Source organism: Equus caballus, chromosome 7 (assembly GCF_041296265.1).
Source record: "Equus caballus isolate H_3958 breed thoroughbred chromosome 7, TB-T2T, whole genome shotgun sequence".
Lineage (NCBI taxonomy): Eukaryota > Metazoa > Chordata > Mammalia > Perissodactyla > Equidae > Equus > Equus caballus.
This window is the reverse complement of record NC_091690.1, coordinates 82,134,732-82,154,304: the sequence shown is the minus strand read 5'-3', so window position 1 is coordinate 82,154,304 and position 19,573 is coordinate 82,134,732. Positions and strand designations below refer to the sequence as shown.

At 45.8% G+C, this 19,573-nt stretch overlaps 1 protein-coding gene and 1 long non-coding RNA gene across 15 annotated transcripts in view; one reads left to right on the top strand and one right to left on the bottom strand.

Annotated features, from left to right (window-relative positions):
• Nucleotides 1-19,573, top strand: part of IRAG1 (inositol 1,4,5-triphosphate receptor associated 1) — a 132,231-nt gene that overhangs the window by 98,046 nt on the left and 14,612 nt on the right. For all 13 annotated transcript variants that reach the window (XM_070274764.1, XM_070274760.1, XM_070274763.1 and 10 more), the window contains 7 exons: nt 1,799-1,829; nt 4,150-4,290; nt 4,781-4,912; nt 6,969-7,110; nt 13,129-13,178; nt 13,687-13,794; nt 15,680-15,744. In XM_070274764.1, coding sequence (XP_070130865.1) covers nt 1,799-1,829; nt 4,150-4,290; nt 4,781-4,912; nt 6,969-7,110; nt 13,129-13,178; nt 13,687-13,794; nt 15,680-15,744 — 669 coding nt within the window. The remainder of the gene's footprint in view (nt 1-1,798; nt 1,830-4,149; nt 4,291-4,780; nt 4,913-6,968; nt 7,111-13,128; nt 13,179-13,686; nt 13,795-15,679; nt 15,745-19,573) is intronic.
• Nucleotides 8,070-19,573, bottom strand: part of LOC106783422 (uncharacterized) — a 72,900-nt gene continuing 61,396 nt past the window's right edge. For both annotated transcript variants that reach the window (XR_001381188.3, XR_011441120.1), the window contains one exon: nt 8,070-8,318. This is a non-coding gene — a long non-coding RNA (uncharacterized lncRNA). The remainder of the gene's footprint in view (nt 8,319-19,573) is intronic.

The window sequence follows — 19,573 nt, the reverse complement described above, 5'->3', positions numbered from 1 at the left end:
CACAAAAGAGAGTGAAAAATAACGGAAGAACAGTAATGCAAAGGCCCTGGGGCCACAATGAGATAAGTGGGTTTGAGGGGTAGAATAGCCCTTGTGGCTAGAGAGTGGCAAGAGGAGAGCCTGGTAGGGACCAGCTCACAGAGCACCCTGGTTTTATTCTAAGACCTATTAAAGGAGTTTGAATTCTGAGGCAGGCAATGCCATCCAGAGTGTCTCCTGGTACATCACCTGCTAGGTGTCTGTCTTTTTGGAGGCCCATGGCTCTGCCCTCTGGCTGCACAGGCCAGTTCACAAGATATAGCTCTCTGCATCAGGAGCTGGCCATGTCCTGCGGCTTTTTACCTAAATTACACCTCCCTGAGTACTCAGGCCTTGATACGTTTTTTTAAAAAGCAGAAAGTGAGTCACCAAAATGGAAAAATGTTTGGTTAATAACTGATGAAAATATGTAAGTTTCACATAATATCCAAACTAAGCCACGAGTGAAAAACATGCAGAGGGAGACTGATAACTCGTTCAAGCCATGCATGCACGCTCTCTGTGACAGTTGAGACGGTGTTGGCCGGCCCACAGAGGAAAGGGCCTGACAGGTGGCGCTATGACAAGAACTGTCAGTGTCAAACATCTTTGCTGTTGTTTACCCCGTGCTCTGCACTCTGCTGACGTGACGGCCGTGGGGTCTTGTTGCCTCATCCTGACAGGAAGCTCTCACAGCCCCTTGCCGGGGGTGAGAACCTGCCCCTTGCAGAGCAGCTGACCCCTACCTTTGCTCCTGTGGTCCCTCCACACCTGTCAAAGGGAGGAAGCTGTGTTTCCTGAGAATCTTATCGATAGCACACTCTGTGGCCAAGTCTGTGACGTCGATAGGACCCCTCCCGGTCCTCCCACCCCAGCACAGGAAAGGGCCCAAGCAGTATTTATGTTGTCCGGGTCTCAGAACGGGGCTGGCGTTAGTTACCAGCAGGACCAGTGGCAGCCGCAGCACAGAGCACGTGTGCAGAGCAAAGGACACCTCTGTGCCCGCTGGGACTTTCTTGCCCGAGCTCTGATTCCAGCCATCAGAGGAGGTTGGAGCTCTGGCTCCTCTTTCCTGCCTTGTCTTCTTTGTTCCACATGCACCCTGTCCCAACCCTCAGAGGCAGGAGGAGGGTCAGCCTTTGCAGACCTGGACAGCCCCCCCCAAATTATAATGGCTACTCAGATGTGTCCAGTTTATAAAGCACATAGCTCATGCATTTTCTGATGAAGTCCTCACGACAAGCCTGTGAGTCAGTCATAATAATAGCTTACACCTCCTGAGGGCCCCCGCGTGTGAATGTTCATATGTATCTACACACATGTACGTGCACACATATATGCATGTATATGTACACAAATGCATGTGCGAGTGTCATATATACGTGAATACACATACATATATATATTTATACATAAAGATGCATGCATACAGACGCATATTCCTTGTAAGACTCCTGCAAGGTAGATATTATTATTCCCATTTTACAGCTGAGCAAACATAGATTAAATAACTTGCCCAAAGTCACAGACAGCAGAGGCACTGGTGGAGGACCAACTCCAGGATCCAGTATTTTCCACCACGCTTCCTCTAGGAGTCAATATCTGGAAAATAGTGCCTGGGTTACAGAGCTCACACAAGGGGACCCTGTGTCTTTTCCATCTCACCAACTCGGCTTACTCCACTCCCAGAAGCACATGGTCTGCTGGTCATTCGAAGTCACCTTTTGGTTTATTTCATAGGTTGGGTGAAGTTCATTAGCGTGTCTTTTCTTTTTCACAGTGCCCCTCCACTCACTGAAAAGGAAGTTGAGGTAAGTAACACCGGTGCTTTGTGAAATTTAGTGCCTGGTTTATTCGAAACATTCCCTTCTCCAGCCTCTGCCCTCACATTTTAATGCAAAAATGAGAATGAGTGTCGGTTGGGTAATATGGACATCGGGGTCAGCCCTATTGAGCCGCTGGGATCCCCCCTACGGTTAATGGAAGATTTTGACAGATTTGCTGAGAGATGAGAAGGTAGTTGGAAATTCCACATTCCTTCAAGGATTGTTTATATTCTTTAAAAGTATAACTTAGATACACAAAGTCAGCTGGGAGGCTGCAGACTTGAGTCAAATTTATTTCAAGATGATTAAAAGATGGTCAGATTTCAAGTTTCAAACTTTGGAGGAAGTCTGGAGGAAGAAGGTGCTTCGCGTCGAGGGTTTCAGACGTAAGGAAGCCAGCTCAGCCAGGCTCCCAGGGAGGCTGTGCTGTCAGCTCTCCGGCCTTCCCAATCCCCCATTGCTGCCCTTGGGGCCTCTTTGTCTCTGTAGAGATGCTGTCCCCATCGGGGTGGTGAGTGAGCGGAGAGGAGTTTGTCTGGTTTCATTCTGGTGAAGGGGTAGATGGACAAAGAGAACACAGCCAAGAAGACCAATGAGGACCGTGGATGCCACACTAGTTTGGTTCCAAGACAATTCTGCTGGAGTTGATAGAAGGAAGGGAGCAAGAACATGGATGATTCCAGAATTCTTCACTTTGGGTTGAGAGGATGGAAGCTTTTACAGTCTATAAAGACTATGGCTTGGCTTGCCATGGATAACAAGAAAATGAGCATACCCTTCCTGAGACCCAGTGGACTCCATAAGCAGAGGAAGACAGACAATGTGAAACATCTGCCACAGGGAGTAACAAGTTCCTTGCACACAGTCATTGCACTTACAGTTCATGGCACACTCAGATCCATCCTCTCAGCTGATCCTCCCGTCAGCTCTGAGAAACAGGTAGGGCAGGAGTTAGAAAAAGGAGGAAACTGAGTGATTAAATAACTTCCCCAAGGTCCCAGATCAGCTTAGCAGAACCAACATTTGGACCCGAGTGTTCCGACTAAATTCAGGACTCCACGTCACACTGCCGTTGAGGAGGTAACCAGGGGTAGAGAACTAAACAGTGAGCGTTGCGGATAAACTCAACCCGCCTGAGGCTTGAGTAGGACGGAGAATGTCCCCCCGACACTGGTGAAGACGGGCCGTGGGCGGTCTGCTGAACAGCAGCTCTTGTCCTCAGATGTACACCAGCATCAGATAACCTGAGGTTGAGTCCTGGCTCTGCCACTCCCTGTGTCGCCTTGAACAAGTTAGTGGCCTCCCTGGTCTCAGTCTCTTCACCCATAAAGTGGATATAACAGGTTCCTATCTTAGAGAGTTGTTGTGGGATTAAATGAGCTAAAGTGCAGAAAACTTACGGCAGTGCTGGCACACAGCTGGTGCTCCATAAGGAGCAGCTTTCAATACTGCTATCGTCGCCATCACTGGCTCTTCAGGGCCTTCAGTTCTCCGTGTGGAGATGTCTGCCCACCATGGGCCATGTTACATGAACGTCAGAAGCTCAGGCAGAGTGAGCTGACAGTGAGTATATGAATCTGCTACCTCTGGACTGAGGCAGGGCAGATGAAGGCTGTGAAAACGAAGGCCGTTGCTTCCTCCCTGCGTGGAGTCCATCTATTTCTCCTCCCCATCAGTGTCCTATTATTCCAGGAATTCCATGCCTGATCAATATACTACCTTTCAAAGTTCATTCATTTTTGGCATGGAATATTTGTTCCAGAAAGCTTCTAACAGAATCATACCTGGCCTTATTTTATCTCCTGGCAGCTTCTTAAAGCTGCTTTCAACGTGGGATTTAGAATACTCGGGCAAGAGGCTGGTTGAACTCAACAAGGCTTACCGCTCAAATTTTCTTTAAATACAGTAGTTTCATGTGAAACCTCCAAAACCCACGTGCAATAAATCCTAGCATGAATCCAAACTGCTTACACAATCAGCTGTGTTGGCCTGAGTTTATCTAAACCCAAATACAGGATGTTATTTTCTTGAAATTCAGGGAAATGCAAAGTGTTATTCTTTCATTATTTTTCAAGTAAAATGCATTTGGTCTTCTGGTCCTGGGAAGGACCTAGCATGGACCTCAGGTTACTGCTTCACCATCTTTTGTGCAGTTTACTGTGAAGGGAGAATTTCACTTGCGCATGGCTGCTTTGGTGATGGTTCCAGGAGCCGATGGAAAATGCTCGTACAAGAAACACACCTGTAGCCTTGTTCCCAGTGATAACTCCTCCTAGCACCTCTCCCACACTCTTGTTCCCAACAGAACGTGTTTGTACAACTGTCCTTGGCCTTTAGAAATGACAGCTACACCCTGGAATCTAGAATTCACCAGGCTGAAAGGGAACGCAACCTGACAGAAGAGAACACAGAGAAGGAACTGGAAAACTTCAAAGCTTCCATTACGGTAATCATGGAGCCTGACTGGGGAATCCTTGGAGGAGGGACTGTCTCCAAGGGCTATGCTGGGTGTCCTGCTTTTCTCAGGCACCAAGTAGAGTCTCCTGAAAGGGGAAATCAGGCCAAGGCCCTGAGCCGGACAGAGTCTTCCTCAGAGAGCCGGGAGGAGCTGAGGCAGAAATCCTGAAGGCCTGGTTACCTCGGGGCTGTGGCTAAGGCCTCTGAGGCCTTGGGACCTCCTAGGAGGGGGCTGGGTGATCTAGGATGGCAAAGGGAGCTCCTTGGGCACAAGAGACCTGGATGTGATTCCCTCCTTTCAGGCCAGCCAGGTATAGAGTGTCCACATTGGGCTTCTCCAATCCCCAGAAGCAGCTATAGCCTGAGCCCTGCAGAGGCCACTCCTCTCAGCCAGGATGGGAGCCAGGGCTCATCTTGTGAGAGCCCAAGTAAGTCTTGGTATGTGAGGACCCTGGGTGATGTTCCTTCTCACTCTTCAGTCCTCAGCTTCACTCTGGCACCACTGTGAGCACCGGGAGACCTACCAGAAGCTGCTGGAGGACATCGCTGTCCTGCATCGCCTGGCTGCTCGCCTCTCCAGCCGAGCTGAGATGGTGGGGGCCGTCCGCCAGGTGAGCCTCGCCAGCCCCCAGCCCTGCTGACTGGCTCTGCTCTGCCTGCAGTACCTAGAGCAATAGTGTAAGCAGTGACAACCACAGATGCCACTTACTGATGGCTTCCTCTGTGCCAGACATCCTACGTACGTTATTGTGGTTTTCTCAGAGTATTTTTGGTGGACCGCTAAACCCTCGAGATTCTCCTTGGAAAAAGCTTTCTGTGGACACATAAGTTTGGGAACTGCTGCGTACTACCTCCCTTTCTTGGAGATGTCTATACGTGTTGGCATAATCAAAGCTCTGAGAAGCCCTATGGTGCAGAAGCCTGTTTAACTTTATCTATGGATTTCCCAAATATATTTCACTGAAGAACCATCCCCCCTTTTATTTTTCTCAGAAAATACCTGTTCAACTCCCATGGAACTAATATTTGGCAAAACAATCTTTAGGAAAAACTATTTCATTTCATTTAATCCTCCAGGCAGCCCTGTAAAGTAATATCCTTATTCCCCGATGAAGACATGAAGTCTCAGACAGGTAATAGCACTTGTGAGTGGCAGGGCAGGGGTGTAGGCCCAGGGCTGGCTTCCTCTCGGCCACTTTGAAACCCTGAAGCACCCCGGGTGCCACCCTGATCCAGGATGGTGTCTTGGGATCAGACTGCCTGAGGTCTGATCCCAGCTCCACCAGGATTCACTGCGCGACGTTGGGCCAGTTCCCGAGTTCTCTGTGCTCCAGCTTCTCCAACGGTAAAATGCAGGTGATGACAGTGTCTACCATATAGGATGTTGAGATACTTGTTAAGCACCTAGATGTTATTACCACTGCTGCTGTTCCCCTGGACCCGTGCCCTGCTACATCGACTGCATCAGCGGAGAGTTCTGTGGCACAACCCCGAGCAGTTTTTGTAGAATGAAGGAAGGACAGGCCGCTGTGCTGTCCCACCCCAGTGTTCTTCCGGGGAACGGGCGCCTGACTCAGCAGCAGCACCCGAGAAGTCACTCCAGCTGGGAGCAGCAACAAAGGGAGAGCTTGAGGGAGCGGCTGGGCTCAGCTCACGGCTGCACGGACTTTTCCAGGGGATGGTCACTGAGCGTGTCCCTCTGTGGCCGGGCAGGCCTTGGGCTGGGCTCTCTGAGGGATCCAAGAGCATAAGCAGAGAAAACCTTCCTCCGTCTCTACAGCCCTCCCAAACGTGTTCTCAGCCCACGTGTTGCTCGCTCCAGGCTTCAGCCTTCTCCGATGGCTTCCCCACCCCTAGCTTCCATGTCAGTCTTCACCTTTCCCTCCGGTTCCTCTAGACTGGTTCAGGCACCTGTCCTCTCTTTCCTTGTTGCTCTCACTCCCTTCAGTCCAGTCTCTACTGGGGGCCTGATTATGTCACTCCCTTACTTTAAGGCACTAGATGGCTCCCCTTTTCCTTCAGAAAAAGTCCCAATTCCTTAGTCCAGCATTCAAGATCCTTCACAACCCAGCCCTAACTCCCTTTTCTTCTTGCAAACAAACCCAACTGCTAGCTGATTCTTACACATGTAAGAGGACCTATACTTTCCTGGTTTTCCAGACAGTACTGGTATACGCCTATTGTCCCAGCATAATTCTTAATACTGCCCCCTTTCACTCTCCAAAGACTCTTGTCTGGAGGAGAAACCTCACCCAGATGCAAGCCCTGTGATGTCCTGGCCCTGGACCTTTGCTCTTGGAGTTCCTGGCCTGAATGCTCTCTGTCCCTCCTGCCCTCCACGCCCAGACGCTGCCCACGCCCTACATCCACTTCACTCCATCTCCAGGAAGCCTCTCTGGCCCTTTCTCTGCAGGCAGAGGTGCCTCCTCCTACCTCTCATCCCCTGACATGCTGTGGCTGTGCTTGTTCTGGTTCTCCCTGAGCACAGGTGCCTCAGTCCCCCTCTCAGCTCACATGGCGGACAGCAGACTCTTACAGGGCAGAGTCACGTCTGATTGGTCCCTGTATCCTTCCAATTCTCCCAGCCCAGAGCCCTGCTCTGAGCAAACAAATGCCCACGGGCCTTTCCTCCAACTGCCCCGTGCATCACGCTCTCCTTCCCTGCAGGAAAAGCGCATGTCGAAGGCCACAGAGGTGATGATGCAGTATGTGGAGAATCTGAAGAGGACGTATGAGAAGGACCATGCGGAGCTCATGGAGTTTAAAAAACTTGCAAATCAGAATTCAAGCCGCAGCTGTGGCCCCTCTGGTAAGGTCTGACTCTTGCCCCGACTTGGCCCTGCAGTCTGGGTCCCTGATGACTCCAGGCTAGAATCACAGCTATCAGGGCAGCCCCAGGACCTGCTTCAGGTTGAGCAAGGCTCACTGTGCCTGCCCAGTGCTGCCCACAGGGGCCTCGCAGCTGCTCCAGTGAGCCTGGGGGCCTGGAAGCAGAAAACACGAATGGCCCCGAGCAACTCCTGACACAATTAACCAGAGCAGCTTTGTGATGCAAAGCCCACAGGCTGCAACTTTGTGAAATGACAGACCCCAGACCCTATGGTCTTTGTGCCTTAGAGCCCCCTTTTAGGCAGCACATGCTAAGAAATTTGGACTTTATCCTAGAAAGCATTAAGGATCCAACCAATCGGGGAAATGACCCAATCATATTTGTTTAGAAGATTCCCTCTGGCTACGGTGTGGCAGTTACATAAGTGGGGCAAAGCCAGGGACAGGGAAGCCCATGGGAAGCTGCTATTACGACCGTCTAGGCAAGAGATGAAGTCTGGGCAGCGGGGGTGGAGTGAGGGCCTGGCTAAGGAGACATCGCTGAGATAAACAGCAGACTCATGGGCAAGACTAAGGTTTTAAAAAAATACTCTCTTTAAAAAAACATTCTATACAAATTGTTCCAGGAACACAGAGGAGGGGCCACCTGATTCTGCTCGAGAGAGTCAAGGAAAGCTTCACAGAGGGGTGGCAGCTGGGCAGCATTTTAAAGTAAAAATAGGAGTTCTGCAGGCAAGAGGGAGAGCTACATCCCAGGTGGAAGAAACAGCGTGTACAAAGATGTGGGGCTTGGAGAGAGAACAGGAAACAAACTGATGCGGTTGCAGTATTCTAGTGTGACGATGTCAAATTGAAGGCAAGACTTGGTAGGCCAGGGCCACATGCCAGGCCATGCTGATAATTCAGGCCTTTGTCCTCCAGGCAATAAAGAGTCACTGGTAAGTTTATGCCACCTGACGTGTCAGATTTTATTTTCAGCAGATTTGTCTGACTTCAGAGTGGGCAGTGCGTTAGGGAGTGTAGACGCTGAGGCCTGGAGAGACGCGTGAGGAGGCTCTTGCCGCCGTCCAGGAGGAGGAAGACGGTGCCTGGGACCAGGATCTCTCCTTGGGAACTGCCAGGGTTTGGGCTCTGGCTGACGAGGGTGGTGTTAGCAGGAGAAAACAGACCTTTTAGCGACAGGAATCCCTGTGGAATGCAAACATCCGTGTAACCAAGAGCAGGCGCAGGGAAAGTACAGAAAGTATAACAGAGGGAGAAACCTTTATAAACAGGAGGTTTCACAAGTTTCCTGGGGAATATCAGTGATGCTTCCCAGAGGCTGAAGGCAGTGGACAAACGCTGCCGACTGTCTGCTTGCGATCCTGGCAGCCAGGCCTCTGACCCCGTGCGTCTGGGCCTCTAACAAACTGCTCTGTCACAGTTGGAAGTTGGGGAAGTTGCCACCAAAGAAATCTTAATACATGGACTCTTACATTATCATCCTGCGAGGGGCAAGGTCTCCTGCGAACCCAAGATTTATGGAATGAGCACAGTTACCCATGAGTCTCATTCATTCATTCTACAGACATTTATTGAGCACCTTTGGTGTGCCTCATGTGATACTGGAATATAGAGGTAAAGGGCACACAGTTTCTGACTCAAAGGAGCTCCCAACCCACGGGGAGGGCAGGGCAGTGTAACCAGTAACAGAAGTAAGCACACTTCTGCGGGGAGCACACTTCCGAGTCCCACATTCAGTCCAGGGGGATGAGAAAGTGTTTACAATACAGAGACAGTCACTGAGTCTTGAATGGTGAATAAGTGATTTTCAGACATTTGTTCCCACTCTGCTGTTTTTCCAAGCTAGACCTCAGCATGGGCTGGTGCAGAGGGCCAGCACCCACCCAACAGGTGTGTCCATCGGACACTCTGTGGCCATTCCCTCATGGTGCTTGGTTTTTAAGCTTTTGTATGATTTCTGGCACACTTTGTCTATGTCTGAGACTCTGAAGACTACAGTGAAAGAAAAATATCTCTGATTTCAAGAAAGGTGATACACAGTTAGAAGAAAAATATAGCACTTATTATTTTCTTCCTGAAGATGGACATGCTAATTGTCTGCATTTGGGATTATTTTCTTAAGATAGATTTCTAGAAGTATAAATACTAGCTTAGGGGGAAGAAGTACTTATAACGCTCTTAAAGCAAATAACTCATCGATGTTTCCATTTAATGGGTTACAATAATGCTCGATTTATTGTGCCATTGACATTCTTGTCCTTTCTTTTCAAGAATATTTTTTACTTTGATGGGCCAAAGTTGTATCTCATCTCATAGTTTTAATTTGTATTTCTTGACCCTTTCAAATGTTTATTGGACATCTGTATTTCCACTTGTGTAAATTCTCTAATTGTATCTTTTGCCCAGTTGTAAGATTGATATTTTATTAATTTGTATGAACTCTTCATATGTAAAGAATATTTTCTGGTTCTGCTATTTTGACTGACTGGAAAACTTGAAAATCCTTGGACCACAAATACTTAGAAGCTTCTGCTGGATAAAATTAAGCCAACATTAGTCTAAAAGAAAAGCTGAATCTACAAGAAAAGAGATTGAAATACTCAGAGACAAGAAAAGAAAAGAGAACTGAAACCAAGCTGACCCTGCAGCTTCCTCGGGGCCAAGAGTCAGCCTCAGTTATCTGGGGTCTGGGCTTTTGCACCTGCATGCAATCTGAGATGAGGCCTCGAGCATACATGGCAGAGAGCTGACTCTAAGACTCCCATAGAAAGTTAAGACTTTCCAAGGACTGCATCTTTAGACAGAACTTGGACACGAAAGAAACACTCAAGAAACAACAGAGAAATCAAGGAAGTTTGATTGTTTCACCCTGGGCTCTAGTAGCAAAAAAAATACTTTCTCCTTCTTCATGGGAAAAGTGTGTTCCCCAAAAGTGCATCCACAATAGAAGTGATGATGCGATATGTGGAGAATCTGAAAAGCCCATCACGGTGGTGCCTCTAGGAACACTGCCAGAAACAGAGAGCCACTCTGGAGAGAGACACCCTCCACCCAGGCCACACAGGATTCTGTCAGTGTTGCAATCCAATGTACACATCAGGATAGATGCGGAGAGGGCTGATGGCCATTCTGAGTTTATTATAACCAGCGTTTCAATATATACACAGCTTACAGCTATTAAACATACACAGGTGTTCTGGACAATGTAATTAGCGAATGCCAAGAATTCTCAGTGATTTCTCAAGGAGCCCTCCCTTGGCCTCTGTTTTGATATTATCATGTTATTGCTGTGCTCGTATATTTTTATCTAGGAGCATGCAAGGCCTCCTAGGCAACGGCCCCTCCTGTCTCCATCTGTGCCCCCAGGCGACCGTGCCTGGCTTAGATTGCCCCACCCTGGAGGTCTTACCCCTCATTAGCTAACTGGCCTTCTCACCTCTGGGTCAGTTTGTTGGCAAGCCTTTTCCAGTGATTATTAACCCTTCCTGCGTCAGGTGCGGCTACAGATTCCTCTACATAAAGCCTCACTGAAGATGAGTTCACAGTATAGAATTACAAAATACACAAGAAAACCATCCACCATGAGCACGAATCATCAGACACACCAAACAACAGGATCACATCCTAAGGACTGCAGATAATAAAACAATTTGATAAATTTTTTTTAAAAGCTATGTTTAAAATTATCAGACGCATAAAAAATGAATCAGAAACATGATAATAAAAGAATACAATTATCAAAAAAGAATAAAATAGAACTCCTAGAAATGAGGACTAGAGTCATGGAAATTAAAAACGTAGTTTAGGTGTGGTAGTTACTATAGTTGAGGCTAGTCCTCAATATTCCCAGCCTCCTCCTTCTGGGCACACTTCTCCAGCCACTTGAAGGTAGGTGAGGCTGTGTGACTTGGCAAATAAAATGTGAGCAGAACGACACGTGTGACATTTGAGCTGAAGCCTTTAAGAAACTAGTGTGCAGCTGCCCTATGTTTCTTCCTCCTAACGTGACAAGCATCACTGTTCCACAATAGGAGAAGCTCCATTAGCCCGAGTCCTAGTGAGGAAATGCAGAGCAGAACCTGCTGCCAACTCAGAAGCAAATGAACATGCAGCATAGGCAAGAAATACATCTTTGTTGTTATGAGTTGCTAAAACTTTGCAGTTGTTTATTATTCTAGCTTAACCTAGCTTATCCTGAATGATACAACATTTAAATCAGATTGAGCAAAGTTGAGGAAAAATAGTTAACCACAAGATAGATTTGAGGAAGTTACTGAAAATGCAGTTCAGAGGAATAAATTGATTAAAAATATGAAAGAAATGTTGTAAGATATGGGATATGGAGTATACAATGAAAAAATTCCAAAGACACTTATTAGGAGATCCATAAGGAAAGAATGGGGAAGAGGAAGTATTCAAAGGGATTTTCTAGAATCTGAGAATCTAAAGAAAGACATAAATCACTGGATTCAGAAAGTACAGTGACTTCCGAGCAGGAGAAATGAAAACACGTTAAAGAGAAACTGCAGAACAGCAAAGACAAAGTGAGATCTTGAAAGTAACCAGAGAGAGAAGAAAGATTATTTACAAAGGAATGACAATTCTCAACAGCAATAATTGAGCCAGAAGACATGAAGTAAAGTCTTCAAAGAGCTGAGAAAACATAACCATCAACCTAGAGATAATATAAGCAGCTAAATTATCATGGCAGTTTGAGGGCTAGGTAAAGATATTTTGAGACAACAACTGAGAGAGTTTACCTCTCACAGACCCTTTCCAAAAGAACAACTACAGGATATACTTAAGGAAAAATAAAATTGAGATCAAAAGAATATAAGTTGCAAGAAGGAATGGTGATCAAAGACATTTGTAAACACGTGAGTAAATCTAAAAAAGCATTCACTCTATAAAATAACAATTATGATGAATAATTTGGGATTACAAAAACAAGGTGAAATAAAAATACTGAGAAACAGTATAATTCAAGATTTGAGGGAGTTATTGTTTTAAGATTTATTCAAGAAAAGAATAGAGATCATGATTAATTTTAAATTTAAAGTCACATAATATGTTAAAAATGAAAAGGGGGCACACTAAAGATTAGGACTAAAATGTATATCTTCCAAACCAACATAGAGGGTGGGAGGGGTGGTTAGGAAAAAATCGATTAATGAAGCAAGGTAAATAGAAAATTCAAAATAAGAAGGTAGAAATATATGAATAACCAAAAGAAATAGAAACAGCTTAAACTTGTTGGTTAACAGCAAATCTCAGACTAGATTAAGGAAAAAAATCAGCCATGTGCTTTTTAAGAGACATACCTAAAATACATGGATACGTGGGATAGACAGATATATAGTCTAGATGACATTGGTCAAACTGAATCAAAGTGAATTGAGCTTTCAAAAACCTTTCTCTATACACATTAATGTTTTCTGGTGGCAGTATTATCCAGATGTGGTGCTAAACATTTTACATGAATTCTATCATTTAATGTATGTACTAAAGAGAAGGAAATCCTAGGGCTGGTTTCCTTTGTTCTGAATTATTTTGTAGGTGACGTATTGAATTTCCATTCTCTATCCACCCTGCACCTTCCTTGCTCATCATTTCCCTGACTGTACATCCCTTGGATAATCAAGAAATGACCCAATAAGGCTTGGTATTGCTACGAGCAGTTTTCATACTCTCTCCAGGGTATTGCCCAGAGACTGTGCAGCAGTGTCAGATGGAGATCAGAGGTCCAAGACTGGGGCTTCTCATAGAGCCCAGAGGAGCTGGGATAAAGTTCTGTCCAAAAAAGTCCCCACTCTGCTGGTGATCATCTCAGAGGGTGAAGGGCCAAATTCAGTGTCCCCAACACCTAGGCCCTTGGACCATCCCTTGAGGATCAGTTCTGGCCCATAGGTACTTTGTCTTAGTGTCTGCCTGTTTCCTTCTGGAGCCTACTCTGAAAACTTACCTGCCTTCTCTTCTCTGTTCCCTCCTGCTGCAGAAGACGGGGTCCCTCGCACAGCGCGGTCCATGTCCCTCACGCTGGGAAAGGTAGGCATGTTCAAGGAATACCAGGGCTCCCAGAGGAAGTACAACAGAAGTTTCCAGTCGTGCAGGAGGTCACTGATTCTTGGATCCCTGGGTGCCAAAGAACCTCTGGGCGGAGCCTCTAATTCAGCTTCCCACACTTGCTATCTCATCCTCCAACCTTCTCTTGCTCATGGTTTCCCTGACTGTACCATCCCTTAAATGAACGTGAAATGATGCGTCAACCTTGGTCTGGCTATGGTTTTTGCACACTATTCAGGATGCCAGAGACTATGGGTCATTTTTGCTCCATTTCTTCAGGACCTAATAAGCTAAAATAGAAAACATGTTGAGAAATCACTCACCACTAACAAAATTTGTGTTGACTTTGGTCACTCTCACTACCTCAAAGCCAAAACATCCAGTGAACAATACTACAGCATTAGGAACTAGTAGGCATTTTCTAGGCCTTTCTGAACTGTGAGTGCTTTCTCCTTCATGACGGTGGTCCTCGTCACTTCTCTTTCCACAGAACATGCCCCGCCGGAGGGTCAGCGTTGCTGTGGTTCCCAAGTTTAATGCCCTGAACCTGCCCGGCCAATCCCCCAGCTCATCACCCATCCCTTCCTTACCAGCCCTGGTGAGTATGATGGTGCCTGCCTCCCAGCCCTCAGGCTCACTACTATGGGGTGACTCAGCTTGGGGCAGGGTCAACCAGGAGAGGAAATTCCCAGTGCAGATTCTGGGCTATGAGCTCAAAAGGCTCAATATAGACAAGGCCATGTCTTCCACCTCCCTGAGAAGACTCAGTATCCTTCTGAGGGCAAGGTGCTGGCAGCTCAGTGAGTGTTCCTTGTAGATGGTATCTCTCTTCATGCTTAAGCCACAGACTTCCAAGCTGGGATGATTTTTTTCTGCTTTGCAGTGGGTTGAAGCAGCTGAAGCTTGCATTGTGTAGTAAGTGGTAGAGCTGAGCTTTGAGCCCTAGACTCTCTGATTCCAGAGCCTGAGTTTTTAAGCCCAATGTTATCCTGCCTCGGTTCATTGCAGCATTGTTTACAACAGTGAAAAGCTGGAAATAACCTGAATTTCCATTAAAAGATTGGTTTAATAAATTATGGATATCCCTATAAGGGGTTTCTATACAACCACTAAAACTAATAATTAGAATGTAAATCTTTATTTATTGACATAAAAAAATGACCATAATTTATTAATAAAAAACAATTTAAAAACAACATGTACAAAAATCCCCAGTATACACAGGATAATTCTGTTTTGCAATTTTAAAAAAACAGCGTTTTTCTATGTGTCAACTTAGAAAATTCTGGAAGAATATATGTAAAACTATCAATAATGGTTATCTCTAGGCAATGGTAAAACCACAGGCAATTTTATTTTCTTGGTGTCTTTTTATATTTCTCTAATAAGAATATATTACTTATAATCAGAAAAAATCCATTTCATTTTTTTGTAAACAAAGATAGTTCCTATACAACAAAATATTTTCCAGATCCCAGGCCTTTGTGAATCTAGTTAATCCTATCTAAAACTCCTCTAGTTCTTTCTCCAGTTGTTTCCCTATGCCCTGTCCTTGACCAGCACTACTCTATCAGGAGATAATCTGATCGTGTAAACAAAAGGTAAAGTGGATTCGAGCTCTATTGTGGTGCCCATAGGTAGCAATAACTCGTAAACTTCTTTCACCTCTTCCTGCCTTGAGCATTTCAGTCATCTATGAAATACACAAACTCCCAAATCACCCATTAAAACGAAGGAACCTGAAAAAATTTTTTAAAAAGGAGCCTGGGGAGGGCTAGTTAGTGTGTTTTAACAGACCTATTTCCCATACTATTCTAAATATAGAAATATAGTTCCCAAATATATATTCCTTTAGACTAGGAGTTGCCAAGCAGGGATATACATTAAAATCATGCAGGGTGCTTCTAAAACATTCTATGCCCAGGCTCCACCCCAAGATTCTGGATTCGATCAGTACTTTAAAAAAATCTCCCCCAGCTGATTCTAATATGCAGCTGGAGCTGAGAACAGTTGCTTAACCCAAATCCATTGCAACAAAACAAGGTGGCAGTCCTGGGGAATTTATTATAAAGAAATGTCTGATGGCTTCAGCTTTCAGTAAGGACAAGTGTCTCCTGAGAATTGTGCTTGGAGCTGTATCTCCAGGGCAGTGATGGGCCTGTGTGTGGTAGGAGGCCCGCTGGCATGCAGTCCAAGCCAGTAAACAGGGGACTGAGAAAAACAGTGTAAACTCTTCTCTTCACTCAGGGAAACTTGGAAGAACAGGAGGAAAATGTGCAACTTGTATGTGCCCCAGAGGGCTCTGAGGAAAGGAGGACAGGGAGGGTCCAAGCCTGGGCTCAGATGCAGATTACAAAGCGTGGGGAGGAGGAAGGGAAAGAGGAGGAGAAGCAGCCCCTCCCCAGCATCGTCAGAGACCTAGCAGCTCTGGCCTTTTCTTTCCCAGCTGATCCTCAATTCTCTGTCTCCTGTTTTCCATTCAGTCGGAATCAGCCAATGGGAAAGGCAACCTCCCTGTCACCTCAGCACTGCCTGCACTTTTGGAAAAGTAAGTTTGTTGACTTTCCTTTTAACTTTGGGGATCTCCAAGGAAGATTTTCCCCAAATCACCTTTCCTCCCATCCTCACTCCCAAAACGTGCCAGAAAGCAAATTAAGTTCTAGGAGAAATGAGTGGGATTCTGAGATCCACAAAGATTTCAGACCCAGTTTGCAAAATTCTCAGACCAGGAAGATGCTGTGGCCGAAGCCAAGTGTCCCACAATCTAAGAAGAGCCCAGAGAAGATGGAAGCCTTCTTTGTTGGCTGGGGCTCTTTGGGCTACAAATATAAGAAAGCCTCGACTCTCAGTGGCCTGAATAGTAAGTGCAGAGGTAGGGCTTTTCCAGAAGTGCTACAGCAGGGCCTCGGCTTGGCCTCTCCTGCTTCCTTGCCTCTGCTCACTTTAGATCTTGACTCCATGAGCAGGCTTGTGGTAAATGGCTATGAGTTCTAGGTAATCCATCCAGACATGACAAGATCTAGAGGAAGAAGGGACCATCTCTTCCCATATTTCTTTCTTAGGAATGAACCCAGAAGCCTTTCCTCAGTCTTCCTTATCTTCTTGGCAAATTTGAAACATGATCCCTTTCTAAACCAATCACAGGCCTTGGGAATGGGATTGCCATCATGGGCATAGGCCCTGGAGAGGGGAAGGAGTGTCAGCTTCCCATGAAATAAAATGGCTCCATGAAGAAGAGTAAATTCTTGAGCAAAATCATGTTGCTGTTGGGAAGTGGGAAGGAGAGTAAGTACTGGATTAGCAACCAACAGTGTCAGCTACGCCTAACTTTTCTAGGCATCTATGTAGTTTTCAGGTCTTTTCATCCTCAGCCAGAGCAAGGCAGGCTGTTTCTACACACTCAGAGGAGTTTATAATTTGCTTTTCAAATTCTTTCATTTGCTTGCTGGAAAACATCTGGATCACAGCTGCCACCTCTCAGAACTTTCCCCTTGTGTCTTTCCTCACTTGGTAGAACATACACCTCTATTCTTCCTTCTTCCTTGTCTTGAGACAGCTTTAGTCCCTCATTTTTCATTGCTGTTAGAATAGTTTTCCTTAACCTGGCAAGGAACGTCTATGTTGGCCCCTTTTCGGGACAGACAAGCTCCCAAGCTCCCACCCCTAGACTCAGCCTGTGTTCCTCACCTCTTAGTGTATGCAACCACTGACATACCACTCAGTGACTCACTCCACAGTAGTCTTGAAGTCTGCCCAGCATTTCCTTGCTTTGCCACCTTACCCTGCATAGGCTTATGGGACCTTCATGTTGTGTCGGGTATTTTTGTTTATTTCTTGGTTTCCCTGTTTTCCTGATCACTACAAGGAAACTTTAAATTACAGGGAAATTGTAAAGGGATGACAAACTAACAGCCATGTGGAAGTAATCATGGTCACAGAATCTTACCAAGTCCCTAGAGTCATGGTGCTGGACCATGGTCTCTGAATCTCTCCAGAGATGACCTGAGTGAGAAGCTCACTAAAATTCTCCCTTCCAATCCTGCCTTTGGGTGCACCAATGCCTTCTCCAGGAGGGCCCTCAACAAGGCCTCATTTCCTATTCTCAGCCTGCAGAGCCAGTCGAGCCAGAAGATCTATGTCCCCACTCTTCTCAACAGACTCTGATCATGATAGGGCGGGCCTGGACTCTGTAGAACGAATGCTCTGGCCACTTGAGAGCTTCTATCTGAGGCAGTGGGGAACACCAAGAACCCGAACTATCCTTGGTAGGAAAAATGTGAGGGGCAAAATTGGGGACAGCAGGCAGCAGCCCTGAATTGGGAGTGGCAACGACTAAGGATCAATGGTGACATCACTATCCCAAGAGTTTAGAACCAGGAGAAATGACAGAGTGAGTATTGAGATAAATCAAGCAAGAAGCTCCAGGAAGGTGTCTGTAGCTCACTTTTATGGGCTACCCAGAGAGACCGCATGATCCATTAGCCATGCTGTGGCTTACTCATTTGTTGGGAATACACCCAGCCTGGAAAGATGGCTGCAAAAGGGGGAGGGAATATTCAAAGGGAGAGGGATCAGACTAACAACAGCTACCCTGTCTGGATTTCTAAAAGGTGCTAAGTGATTTCCATCTGAATTCATGAAACTGGAAACATTAAATAGATTGCCAGGAGGCTAACACTGAGACAATCTGAGTGAAAATGAATTCATATCTTCCATTCAAACACAAATGCAGTCGACTCCGGCTACCTTCTCCATATTGTCAAAGAGAAACAATGCATTATAAGTTAATAAACATTGCTTTCTAGATTGTTGTGTTCAGCTTGATGTTAAAATGATTTCACATTTCCCTAAGTGTACACTGACTAAGCCGGAGGGGAATTGCTAAGCACATGAAAGAGGAGAAGATCAAATTACCTGTGGCTAGTTCTCAAGCAAATACCTGAGACCTCCATGGGATTTGAGAGAATTCTGAGCCTTGTTATTGCAGGTCACTTCCTAGTAAACTGTTCACTCCACAAAGGTCTAAAGACCTGTAGACTTAGGGAAAAATATGGAGTGATATTTAAAGTTAGTCTTAAAGATTAAAACAGAACAAAGCTCAAGAGCCGTTCTACAAGTAGGAAGAGCTATTTATTCATAGTCTTTTATTCTCTCCTGCCTTTGACAATTAATCACCAAAGGCCAGGCACCTAGAATGCTCTCAAGGAGCTCACAGTCGAGTGGGAAAGACAGGCTGGAAACAGGCCATTATCATACGATGTGATGGGTGACATCGTGAGGAAGTACCGGTGGCTAAGGGAAAAACACACAAGAAAATGAGAGCCTTAACCCAGATTGGTGGGGGGCGGGGGGGGGGGGGGGAGGCTCAGAAAATGTTTCCTCTAGGAATTTACTTTTAAAGTGAAACCTGAAGGTTATATAGTCAACTAGGTTAACTGGAGGTTAACAACATTCCAGGCTCTGAGGCAAGAAGGTATGAAGTAGTCAAGGAATAATGATGATGATGATGATGATGATGACTGTTATTATTTACAACAGGCTTACTTTATGCCAAGTGCTGTTCTAACTGCTTTACATGAATGATCTCATTTAATCCTTCCCATAATCCCATGAGGTAGGTATACTATTAATATCCTATTTTATAGATGAGGAAACTGAAACTCGGAGAAATCATCGTTTGCCTGAGGTTACACAGCTAGTTGATAGCAGAACGCATGCTCTTAACCTCTTAATAGACCCTCCAACTGGAAGAACAGAAAGAAGTTCAGCGTGACTAAAGAGAAGAGGATGGATTTTAGAGCTGTTTTTGAAAAAGTTCCCTTAAGCTATCGTGAAAGAACCTAGCGACTGCCTGGGCATGGAGGGGAGGGCAGAGTGGGGTGGAAGCAGAGGGTGTACATGGGGCCATTCACTGGGGCATCAGCAAAGCCATGGATGTGGATGATGCACAGTGCTAGTTTCAAAAAAGGAGTCATTATACTTATACATCACAGAGCAATTTTCACTATAATCTCTAAAATAACCATTTTTCTAGACTTTTGAGGCCGCCAGGGTAAATTGCTTAAAGATTTTATATGACATCAAATATATACAGTAAGCCACTCCCCTTTGCTGATAGTATTCTGGAATGAATTAACCCTCAATCAGCTCATAGTGGACTCCAGGAATCTGGGAGTGAGTAACAGAGAGGAAGGAAGCTCTTCTAGCTCGGGTCCCCTGGGCTGGGCTTGTGCTGAGGAAGCCATGGCAGTGGCGGCAGCTCAGAGACATTGCTGAGCCAAAGAAGGTAAGATCTGTCCATTGGAAAGGATTATAGTCACTTTCAAACATTGTTTATGATGCGGAAAAACTAGACCCTAATATACCGCCGGTCAAAC